The following is a 13013-nucleotide window of genomic DNA, read 5'->3' as shown; positions in this document are numbered from 1 at the left end:
ACATTATTTCATTTCTTTTAGCCTCACAAATATAAGTTTATAAAACATATTACAGCCCTAGCTGGTTTGACTCAGTGGATAGAGTGTCAGCCTGCGGACTAAAAGGTCCCAGGTTCGATTCCTGGTCAGAGGCACATGCATAGGTTGTGGGCTCAATTTTCAGTGGGAGGCAGGCAGGAGGGAGCTGATCCACAATTCTCTCTCATCATGGATATTTCTATGTCTCCTTCTCCTTTCCTCTCTGAAATCAATAAAAATATATATTTTTTAAAAAAACATATTACAGTGAAGAAAAAATTTATTTAATTTTCAAAATCAGTGTTTCTCAGAACTGTTGGCTTAATTAACTCCTTATTTTGGAATTATTGGTTATAGTAACTCAACACTAGTATTCTAAGAAACAAATTTTAGGGAATATTATTGTTCATCAATTTCTAAATGAATATTTTCTTTACTTTTACCCTCTGAAATTGGGATTTGTCTTACATTTGAGGATGTCCTGAATTCAGTGAATACAGCATTGCCCTGGCAGCTTTCACATAAGTTATTTATCAGTTAAGATAAATAAAAAGTTGTACAAGTAAAGTGCCAGATGTCTGTTAAGGAAAGTTCTCACTGGAGAAACCAAGTTGACTGCATAGGTAAACACCGGAAATTGCTGACTCACACAACCACTTCAAAAATACAACTAAAAGACAAAACAGATGTCATCCAGAACCACAGAAAGGCTGGCTGAGTGGAAATTCTACATCTAGAAAGAAAGAGAAAGGCACACTGAGACTCTGAGGAGGTGTGGAAGTAAAGTGCAGAGGTACAGAGGCGCACTGGGAAAGGGCTGGCAGCTGAGGACGCTGTTGTCTTTTTCAATCGGGAGGGAGTCTCAAGCTCCCAACTGCTCTGAACTCCAGTTCCGAGCGAGTCTCTGGGGACCCAGACTCATACAGGGAGAAACTGGACTGTCTGGCATCAGTCAGAACTTGAGGGCGGCTTTCTCTCAGAGGTGCTTGCAGCGATTACCGGTTCACTGAGAAGCGGGGCCTCTTAGAGCAGGACTGAGGAGCAGCCATAGCTGTTTGCTCCGCCCTGTTGATCGCCTGAGACCCCACCCCACCCAAGTTGTGCGCAGAGGCTTTTGCATATGAAAGGCCTGGCCCTTTGCAATCTAAAAATTACCTGACAAACTGCAGCTGGATCAGAGAAACCCAGAACATCCAAAAGAAGGCCCAAGGCCCCACAGCAGCTTGCATTGCTTCATAGCTGGGCTACTGCTGGGTAGCCTCAGGCAGAGGCTAAATTAGCGCCTACTTAGAGATCCAAGAGCCAGTGTACCCAGTGGTCAGAGTGGGACCATCCAGATTACAACTCCTCAGATCCATAAGGGACACACTCAGGGGACAGACTCAGTGAGCACCAAAGCCCCACTGAAGCAAGTCTTGCCCCAGAAGGGTGTCTCCAGCACAGAAGTTCTCCCACTGTAGACACAGCTGATTCTCACAGCCAATTGGCCTGGAGGTCAATTCCTCCCAGTGATACCTACAACAATCAAGGCTTAACTACAACAAGACTGTGCACACAGTTCACAAAGAGGTGCACCAAGAGTGTCCACCTCCAGTAATTGGGGAGGCTCACTCACTGGGCCCTATAGGACACCTAGCACAGAAAGCCACTCTATCAACACAGGGAAGCATAAAAAATGCGGAGACAAAGAAACAGGTCACAAATGACAGAAATGGAGGAAAGAAAACTACTGGATATAGAGTTCAAAACCACAATTTTAAGGTTTTTCAAGAATTTTCTAGAAACTGCTGATAAATTTAGTAAGACCCTCAATAAGTCTAGTGATACCACCGATAAATTTAGTGAGACCCTCAAGAAATCTAGTGAGACCATCGAGGATATGAAAAAGGACCAGCTAGAAATTAAGCATACACTGACTGAAATAAAGAATATTATACAGAATTCCAACAGCAGACTAGAGGATCGCAAGAATCAAGTCAAAGATTTGAAATACGAAGAAGCAAAAAACACCCAACCAGAAAAGCAAAATGAAAAAAGAATCCAAAAATATAAAGATAGTGTAAGGAGCCTCTGGGACAACTTCAAGCGTACCAACATCCAAATTATAGGGGTGCCAGAAGAAGAGAGAGAGCAAGATATTGAAAACCTATTTGAAGAAATAATGACAGAAAACTTCCCCTACCTGGTGAAAGAAATAGACTTACAAGTCCAGGAAGCACAGAGAACCCCAAACAAAAGGAATCCAAAGAGGACCACACCAAGACACATCATAATTAAAATGCCAAGAGCAAAAGACAAAGAGAGAATCTTAAAAGCAGCAAGAGAAATATAGTCAGTTACCTACAAGGGAGTACCCATATGACTGTCAGCTGATTTCTCAACAGAAACTTTGCAGACCAGAAGGGAGTGGCAAGAAATATTCAAAGTGCTGAATACCAAGAACCTACAACCAAGATTACTTTACCCAGCAAAGCTATCATTTAGAATTGAAGGTCAGATAAAGAGCTTCACAGACAAGAAAAAGCTAAAGGAGTTCATCACCACCAAACTAGTATTATGTGAAATGCTGAAAGGTATCCTTTAAGAAGAGGAAGAAGAAAAAGGTAAAGATACAAATTATGAACAACAAATACATATCTATCAACAAGTGAATCTAAAAGTCAAGTGAATAAATAATCTGAACAGAATAAACTGGTGAATATAATAGAATCAGGGGCATAGAAAGGAAGTGGACTGACTGTTCTCGGGGGGAAAGGCATGTGGGTGGTACGGGAAGAGACTGGACAAAAATCATACACCTATGGATGAGGACAGTGGGGGGATAAGGGCAAAGGGTAGGGTGGGAACTGGGTGGAGGGGAGCTATGGGGGGAAAAAAGAGGAACAACTAATAATCCGAACAATAAAGATTTAATTAAAAAAATTAAAAAAAAGAAAAGTTCTCAGACACTTCCAATGGCACTTGGTGTTATAGCCCTTAGGCCAGAAGTTAGTAATGTGGCCACACCTAGTAGCCAACGGGGACTAGAGAATGGAGTAATTTTTCTAAGCTTTCATGCGTGGAGCTAAAATTGTTATTGCTCTGAATGAAAGGAAAACCTATGAAGGGGGGAGGACTGGGGAACTAGCACTACCTGCTGTAGTGTGATCCCTGAATATTGATATTTATAAGAAGTAGATCATTTAAAAACCACTCTATAAATAGAAACTAGAGAAATATCAAAGCACAACTCTTTCAGAAGGCAACTATTGTTAAAGATGAAAACTTCATTTTGCCATTAGCAACCAGAAAATTAGCCCTTTCCTCTCCAACATCAAATAGTTTAGAAGAAATGTCTTGGTGTGCATGGCTTTGGATTGTGAAGGTCAGAACAGAATGATATTCCCTGTTGCCTTCTTTTGATTCTCGGGCCACTCTGATTATCCAAATTTCAGTGGGGGAAAGTGCAACTAGAGCTACAGGGAATGATTCACATAGTCAATACTATGTAGATATGGGCTCATAATAAGAGCTTCTGGAATGTCCTATATTTGATTAGTTTGTTCTCAGGCTGCTCTGTGACTGTTTCCATTACTCTTTCAGAGATTTTGATTGAATTAAATGTAGGAATTACTGTAAAAAAGTTCTCCAGTGTTAACCATTGAATTTACCTTTTATATTTGTTCACAATATCTTTAATCACTAATTTCTAAATGGAAATATTGAAGTAGGGAGACTGTTCAGATTTAGACTTAAATTTGACTACTGTTCAATTGGAAATATAATTAGATTCACTCCCAGATGAATCTCTTGATTTTATCCTTTGACAAAAAACAAACATATCATTCATTGAAGCTAGACTTCTATTACCAATGCCTGAAAGCTGTTATTCTGTAACACTTACCTTTATTTATAAGGTCTTAAAATGATTCACTTTGCAGGGAAATTATGTAATAATTTAATGTAAACATAGCAATTATATAATGAGATATAAAATTTTCTCTGTGTTCATTATATCAGACTATAGACCAATTGCATGGATTCATGCACATTGAAAGGAAATGAATTAGAAGGTGGCTGGCAGGGTGGGACTGGGTGAGATGGGCTGGCCATAACCTAGAGCCAACCTCCTGCAGTCTCTCCCCAGCCAGCTGCACCTGGGGTGGTGCCATGGCTTGAAGGGCATCTGTGGATTAAACAGGGTCCCTCTGGCAGGTGGGGTCCCTTGACCTGGCCTGCAGGGATCGGGCTGAAACCGGTTCTTCAACATCCCTCGAGGGGTTCCCAGAGTGCAAGAGGGCACTCAGCAAAGTTGCTGTTGTACAGGATGTGGAACACAAATGCAAGTGTGCAATAAACCAGATTTGGGGCCCACAGTGCCCCAGCAACAACATAACCCACGGCTGAAGGTGGAATTCTGCGGCCCCACAAGGAACTGGGCTCCCTTATCTCTGGTTTCAGGGTGTATCACCTGAGAACCACAGCTGCCAAGTCAATGCAGCTTAGGCAGCTCCTGTGTTGAGCATCTGCCCCCTGGTGGTCACTGCATGTCATAGCTACCAATTGGAAGGACTGGTGGGGGGGGGCGGGGAGAGGGTCCCCTCAGCCCGGCCTGTGCCCTCTCACAGTCTGGGACCCCTCGGGGGACTACCAACTGCTGGCTTAGGCCTGCTCCTCGGGGGGATTGGGCCTAAGATGGCAATCAGATATCCCTCTGGCAGCCCGGCAGCCCTTGGGGGATGTCCACTTGCCAGTGGGGAGCAGACCTAAGCTTCAGTCAGACATCCTTAGCGCTGCTGAGGAGGCAGGAGAGACTCCCACCACTACCGCTGTACTGGCAGCCATCAGCCTGGCTTGTGGCTGAGCAGAACTCCCCCATGTGGGAGTGCACTGACCACCAGAGGGCAGCTCCTGCATTGAGCGTCTGCCCCCTGGTGGTCAGTGTGTGTCATAGTGACCAGTCATTCCCAGTCTTTCTGCTGTTAGGGTCAGTTTGCTTATTACCCTTTTGCTATATAGAATAGAGGCCTGGTGCACAGGTGGGGGTCAGCTGGTTTGCCCTGAAGGGTGTCCTGGATCAGGGTGGGGTTCCCGCTTGGGTGCCTGGCCAGCCTGGGTGAGGGGCTGATGGCTGTTTGCAGCTGGTCACACCCCCTTCAGGGTGGGGGTCCCCACTGGGGTGCCTGGCCAGCCTGGATGAGGGGCTGATGGCTGATTTCAGGCTGGTCACACCCCCTTCAGGGTGGGGATCCCCACTGGGGTGCCTGGCCAGTTTGGGTGAGGGGCTGAGGGCCGTTTTCAGGCTGGCCTGTGACTGAAGCTTCCAGCCTCTCCTTTTTTACTTTTTTTTTTTTTTAATTCTGGGATTTATTTACCTTCTATAATTGAAACTCTGTTGCAGTCACTGGTGCTCCCAGCTCTGAGGCCGTGGCTGGCTGAAAGCAGGTATCTGGGGTTTGTTTAGCTTCTATAATTGAAACTTTGTTGCTTTTGGAGCTCAGAGCAGGCCGTGGCAGGCAGGTAACCTTGGCTTCCTCCATCACTGGAGCAAGCAAGCCTCCCGCTCACTTCAGCTGAGTGGCTGCCGGCCGCCATCTTTGTTGGCAGTTAATTTGCATATCTCGCTGATTAGCCAATGGGAAGCATACCGGGGGTATGGTTAATTACCCTTTTTGTCTTTTATTAGATAGGATTATCTGATATCATAAGGCAAATAACATTGTAAGGTAATATATGTCTATTGGGCCTCAAATTGTATGGGCTTATTTTTTACGAAAAGAAATATTAAATAAGTAGTAAAAAATCTTCAAAGATCTAATAGGTGATCCTCATAAGTTGATCTGGCTTAGTGGGTTGGTAAAAATGTTTTAAATAAAAATGTTATTTTGCTTATTGTTTCCCTATTGCCTTAGTGTATTGAGAAGGATTAGTCATTTAGATTTTTTTAATTTTTGAACAATAATTAATAAAAGCAAAAAAAATGCATCTGGTTTATTATTATTATTATTATTATTAATGTGCCCACAGAAGAAAACTGATTTTTTTTAAAGTGATAAAATCTACTAGATAGGTAGGTATCTTCTTATTATTACCAGGTATGTATTGAATACTTCCCATACACAAAGCTTTCTGATAGGCTTTAGAATGTGGAAGTCAAATTCTAAATGACTCAATCCTGCTGAAGTATGTTTGAAGTAATGTTTATATTTTTATTGCTTCAACAGAGAAGGGAAATATCCTAGCTGTTATTAAGTAGGGATTATGAAGTGATAAATCAAAATAACTGACATCTATTTTTTTGAAACTTGAGGCTACATAGTATTAGACTAGTAAATGCTTAAAAGCCTACTATAAGCCAATAATAACATTGGAAGGTATGAGGATTGCATAAGAAATGTGTACAGTAGTCCCCCTTTATCCATGGGGAATATGTTCTGCGACCCCCAGTGGATGCCTGAAACTATGACTATACCAACAGTAATTTATAAATTAGACACAGCAAGAGATTAACAAAAATAACTAACAATAAAATAGAACAATTTATGACAATATACCCTAATAAAAGTTATGTGAATGTGGTCTCTCTCTCTATCACTAATAACTGATCTGATTACCAAGATGGCTACTCAGTGACTAATGGGAGGGGGCGAGTATACAGCATGGATATACTAGATAAACGGGTGATACACAGCACAGTTAGAATGGAGCAGGACAATGCAGGATTTCATGGCTTTACTCAGAACAGCATGTAATTTAAAACTTATGAGTTGTTTACTTCTGGAATTTTCCATGTAATATTTTCCCACCATGGTTGACCTTGGGTGACCGGAATTGCAGAAAGCAAAACAACTGATAAGGATGGAATACTGTATTTCTGTCCATAAAAAGACTCCCTTGGAGAGTGGTTCAATATCTCTGAAACTATCTACTCAGAGCAATAAATTTATTCTCCAACTATAAGTTTTTGCAGTGTGGTTAATCTACTGGCTTAGTATTCTAAAATCAGCTGGATATCTGTGATACTGCTCTTCTAGTCACTATGCAGGCACTCCACTGTGATCTGTTCAATGTTTTCTGCCCTTTTCTTCCATCATCTAAACAGCAGTGTTTTTAGTAATGGAAATCAAGATTTAATAACTTTTTTTATCAGGTAATAACAATTCTTTAAATAAAAACTGAAATTTCTCATTAAATTTTACATTTATAAATATTTTGGGGGATACGTTTTCAAGCAGATGTGCACATTTTCAATTTTACTGTAGTCTTTTTTAAAAATATATTATTGATTTCAGAGAGGAAGGGAGAGAGATAGAGAGATAGAAACATCAGTGATGAGAGAGAATCATCAATTGCTGCCTGCACGCCCCCTACTGAGGATTCAGCCAGCAACCCTGGCATGTGCCCTTGACCAGGAATCAAACATGGGACTTTTCAGTTTGCAGGCCAGCACTCTATCCATTGAGCCAAACCGGCTAGGGCTAATGTAGTCTGTAAAGGTATTATATACTTATCAGAAGTAATTTTGTTTGCAAGATGTTGGATCAATGCACAATTACAAAACTTTTAAATATAGACATTTTACTTCTTTGCAAAGTTTCTGTGTATTCCTGATATAGTAGGGAAATGCTAGATGGAGCATAGTGTTAAGAATTCTAGAACCTGGGTCTAGTTTCAGGGTTATCTCTTTTTTTAAAAAAATATATTTTATTGGTTTTTTACAGAGAGGAAGGGAGAGGGATAGAGAGTTAGAAACATCGATGAGAGAGAAACATCGATCAGCTGCCTCCTGCACACCCCCACACCTCCTACTGGGAATGTGCCAACAACCAAGGTACATGCCCTTGACCGGAATCGAACCTGGGACTCTTCAATCCGCAGGCTGACACTCTATCCACTGAGCCAAACCAGTTAGAGCAGGGTTATCTCTTATTTAACTGAGAGGCCTTAGCATGGCATTTGACTTTTAAAAATATATTTCCTCATTCATGAAATAGAATGAATAATATTTGCTCTGCTGTTAGAGCTAACAAGAAGACAAAAGAAAACATTGAGTATTAAAATACTTTAAAAAATTTAAAGCAGTCTCAAAAATGATGCATGGGTCTGAATCATTGACTCTGGATCTTGGGACAGTACTTATGTATGTGTGCATAACTGATGAAAAATAATAGACAAATCCTTATTTGGTTTGAGTTCTGATTATTTATATATAGAAGCGAAACATCACTCTTCAGAGAAGTTTGGCGAAGAACAGGGCATCGTGTTTTAGATTTTCTTTGAATGACATGAACAGAGCAAGGTCTATAACATTTAATTTGCTTTCTTGGAAAGGTAGCAGCTGAAAATTGACTCTGTCAGGACTTTAACATGTGCTCTCAAGACATAATGGTATTGTATATTTGGCATTACACACTTCCCGAAGTCCTTTTAATCTTCAAAGGTTTTATAAATGTCAACCAATTTGTCCCACTTTTGTTTCTTAATAACTGTTATAAAAATCGTGTTCTTTAGGGTTCCAAGCGTGTTAATGAATAGTTGCCACAAATTCATTGTTTCAAAATTAATTTCATGTAGAATCATACACATTCTCCAACATAGGAGAGACATAAAAGTAAACATAATTTCTGAGGCCAAATTTAAATAGCACCATGCGATCTTTCACAAGGATGACCAAAGCTCCGATTTAAGATGACAAACATAATTATTGTACTGTGTGGGAACCCAGAAAAAGCATTCTGTGTATTATTGTTAGAATTTTGTACTGTTATGATTCCCCACATGGAATTTCCATTTTAAACATATGTGGATTAGAAATTGTACATAACTAATGCTTTTCAGGGATGTCATTGAGAAAACTTGAATGTACAAAATAAATACAATAACAAATGTTATAAAAAGACATGGAATTTTATTAAAATGGTTATCAGGGTACATTTGAAACAGCCTGACACGTCTGCCTCTTCTTCTTCTCTAGGCTCCCTTACCGGCAATAACGGATCTTCCAGAGTTTTTTGTTGCTTCTTACAAATGGCCTGGATGGACTCATGGCCCATTGGATCAAAAAAATTGTGCTGCATCATGGGCTTTTTCCACTGCAAGTAATGAAGTCATTTTAATTAATTCCTTATAAATTCTCCCTTTGACTCTAGATCCTGGGACAGTAATTAAAAGGTTTTAAAATTTAGAATATTTAAATATTAATATTTGGTGAATTAAAATAAAATCTTATTCTTCAGAGAAAGCAACCTGAACATTATATAAAAATCCATTTTACTCTGAAAATTGGTCTGTAGGGTTTATCTTAAATAGAGAGTAAATCAAAAGAGCAATGAAAAAAAGTTGCCTATTTGTCCTTTGATTTAAGGACAGATAGTAAGAGGAGTGTAAGGTTCCTTTTCATTCATAGTATAATACTAATATATATATATATGCATATCCTTATCATTTTAAAATTCTTTTAAAAATACTTTCAAAAATATATTAAATTGGTAAACTAATTTGATATAAAGCAAGAACAGAATGAACTGATAGTGGATTGAATGAGTTTGATTTCATTTTAGGTAAAAACAAATATATAGGTTCTGAGTCCAAAGTAATATAACTGGTCTTTTAATAAGAATAACTCTCAAATTAGTGTTGCTGATCATTCAAAAGTGTAACAATACATCTTTTGTAGCGAGTTTCCTATAAGCTCAGAAGTCCAGTAAATCAACACTCGAGTTAATGCCAAGATTTGGTGTCCAAATTATCCTCAAAGGAGTGTTTGCTGTACTCCAGCAATTAAATACACTAACATAATACTTATTGGCTGCTATCAAGAAACTATGTTCTAAGCTTTAAAGGTAATTCCAAAAGAGTACTCGACGGCAGGCTAAGCACCGAGAGCATTGTGAAATAAGTACCTAGGCTCTTAGAGGAGCCAGCTCTGAAGAGGGGCATTCCTTAGGACAGGAAAGTGCTGATATTTTTGTGTGAATAACATTGCTTCATTGTGTAGGTATCAGCTAGTTTGTTCTAGAAATAATGCCAGTAGCCAAGGGCACCTCTGGAGCGGCTCCCTTTGTTTATGCTACTGCTTACTAGCTCCCTGACTATCTGATGTTGGTCCTCACTGCAGTAGGGAGGCACATGGGGATCTCTTTAAGCCCTGTTCCAGATGGATGGGAGAGATTTAATCAGATAAATCATTTGTCATTTTGTGTTCATGTACTTAATGTAGTACACCTCCTAGGTGATATCTAAGCATTCTGCTTTAACTTTAGGTTAGATCGGTATTTCTGAAGATGTCTTAGGACAGATGTTGGTGTTGAAATGCTGAGAGTAAACTTGCTCAGCTGATTCGGACAGTGTGTTTTGGGGTCCGTAGGTCACAAACCCATAGAAGGCCTCTCAGTACAAGACTAAGTCTGCATTTGTCCCCAAAACAATGGAGAGAGGGTTTTCAACACATTCTGGATTTTAGAGGACACAGTTTTGTGTCCTGTGTGTTCCGCATGGAAAACCAGGCTGATGATATAATTTTTTTAATGTGTTAAGAAAAGAAAAGAAGAAAGTAGGTTCTTGTGAAGATCTAGAAAATTCTATCAGAAAGTAGTAGTTAAAATGACAAAAATTGTGTTTAAAAGAAGCTGTACAATGGAATAAATAAGACATTAAAATATTTACATATATAAATCAGTAGTTATTCAGCCAAATAAAATTCCAGCAAGATGTCAGAGGCTGAAGATGTGAAGGAGTTGGAAACGGTGGGGATGACACAAGTCACAGAGCAAATTTGGAGACAGAATAAAATAAGTAGAGAAAATAATAGTGTGTGTCTCAAAGGTAAAGCCCAATAAAAGTCTTCAAACAGAGTGAAAAACAATTTGCTGAACTGAGTCATTCTTTAATCTTCTGACCTTTTCTAAGTATTTCTGGTGAATTTGGATTAAACCTTCACTGAGATTCAGAAATGTCTACATAAGAGCAACATATTGCATACCATCTGAATTTAAAATATTTGTCCTTTAGTTGAAATCTCCAGATTCATGGGGCTAGAAGGAATCTTATAGGTAAACTTTTTTAAGTCTTTGGTTTTATAAGAGGCACATATAGATAAAGTGATTCACCCAGAGCCGAAAGCCAAGCAAAAATTACCATTGAAGTCAAGTTTCTGACTCCTTGAATATTCTTTTCTCTACATTGTAAAGTATATTCTGAGCCAAAGATTTCAAAAAATTATATTGGATTCAGAACCCTTGTACTGAAAGTCAAAGCATCAAAGGATTTCTATTTTCTTTTACGAAGTAGGGAACTATTTTCTTGAGGATAGCAGAGAAGGTAGTATAATGTCATTTGTTCCTATGAAATATATCCTAACACAATAATAGTTGGGAACACATATTGAGCAACTGAAATGTGCCAGCAATTTTACTATGGAGATGTACATATGCTGTAGTTACATAAAAGCCATGTATGTACAGAAATGCATATGTAAATGAATCATTTCAAAATAAATTATTTTAGAATAATTCTAAGTTGGCATTTTGAAGGGTTCCAGTTCCCAGACAGTTTTAATGAGCAGAAATGATAACTTTTTCTGAGAAAATTAGATGGTTAGAAGAAAGGCTATGGCTCTGCTGCCTTCTATTAAAAGTAAGAGATTAAACATCTAGACTGAGACTATACCAGGCAACAACAAACAATGTGCACCAAAATGGCATCCTCCTCAATTATTTTCATGATCTCATTACTCATATTAGTTTATCATGGTAGCATGATCAAAATGAAAACATGTATAGTTTTCTGGTACTGGTTGATTAGTTATGACTTTCTGTGTCTTATCATATATTACACCTGTCATTTAGCAGGTGGGCAAAAAATATGTGTTGGGAAAAGGGATAAATTGATTAATGATGGCCAAGCTAGGAAATTATTTAAACAGAAGACTGTAAGTTTCTATAATAAAAGGCACATATATATGAATTCCACGTCTACTGAAATAAGATTAGGATCATGATTTTTAAGAATAAGCATAAAAGTGTGCTGTGTAACTTTTAGATATTTTATCAGATAGAGTCATATTAGTCTGGATTAATTTAAGAATGATCTTATAGGCAGTTAAACTAGATACCAGTTAAAAAACCCAGAAATTTGATTTATTCCACTATATCAGATTAACATAGATGAATTTCCAATTAATATTTCTATAATCAGTTTTTCTGATTCCCTTAGTTTAGTTACATTCATTTCAAAAAATATATAATTATCCATGACTATATTTAAGATACTGTTCTAGGTGCAGGGTATACAAATGTCAGTAACATACAGCCTTGGTCCACAAGGAGTTTCATTTGACAGATTTCTTAATGAAGAATTCAGAAGTATATAGAACATGCAAGAAACAAGAAACTAGAAAAGTCTTTGAAGTTGATAAGACAATGGGGCAATACCAAAATCACATAAAACTTATGGCTGAAATTATGACACAGTGAACTTATTGGAATACATAAATATATTAATACAATCTTGCCTTAGTTTTAAATTACATAAATTTTAGAAGACTAGTTTAGTCTTCAAATTAAAAAGGGTATGTAAATTATTAGAAATTCCATGTGCCATTTGAATATTAATCAATATTTTATTTGAAACAGGTGTGGCTGCTGACCGAATAGCAATTCAGTCTAAGGGTCGATACACAGCCAATCTGTCTCCTCAGAATTTGATTTCTTGCTGTCCCAAGAATCGCCATGGATGCAACAGTGGAAGCATCGATAGGGCTTGGTGGTACCTGAGAAAACGTGGGTAAATAGCTGCCCAACATATATTTCTAGGATTCTGATGAGGGCTACTTAAGGTTAGAATAAGAAAAAACAATTATAGTTCAAAAATTTTACCCAAAATTTACAAATATATATGCTACATCTATATAAATGTATGCTATATTTGGTATCTGCTGAGTTTATAAACTATTAGAAACAATTATTTGAAGAATGTATGCTTTCTAGCTAAATTAGTAGAAAGACTCAAATAAGCAT

At 38.3% G+C, this 13013-nt stretch overlaps 1 protein-coding gene across 3 annotated transcripts in view; it reads left to right on the top strand.

Annotated features, from left to right (window-relative positions):
- Nucleotides 1-13013, top strand: part of TINAG (tubulointerstitial nephritis antigen) — a 77648-nt gene that overhangs the window by 22484 nt on the left and 42151 nt on the right. For all 3 annotated transcript variants that reach the window (XM_070418375.1, XM_070418374.1, XM_070418373.1), the window contains exons 5-6: nt 8972-9095; nt 12630-12780. In XM_070418375.1, coding sequence (XP_070274476.1) covers nt 8972-9095; nt 12630-12780 — 275 coding nt within the window. The remainder of the gene's footprint in view (nt 1-8971; nt 9096-12629; nt 12781-13013) is intronic.

The sequence above is a fragment of the Myotis yumanensis genome, unplaced genomic scaffold, assembly GCF_028538775.1.
Source record: "Myotis yumanensis isolate MYYU_CA2020_CCGP unplaced genomic scaffold, mMyoYum1.0.hap1 SCAF_6, whole genome shotgun sequence".
Lineage (NCBI taxonomy): Eukaryota > Metazoa > Chordata > Mammalia > Chiroptera > Vespertilionidae > Myotis > Myotis yumanensis.
This window is presented reverse-complemented; position numbering and strand designations above follow the sequence as displayed.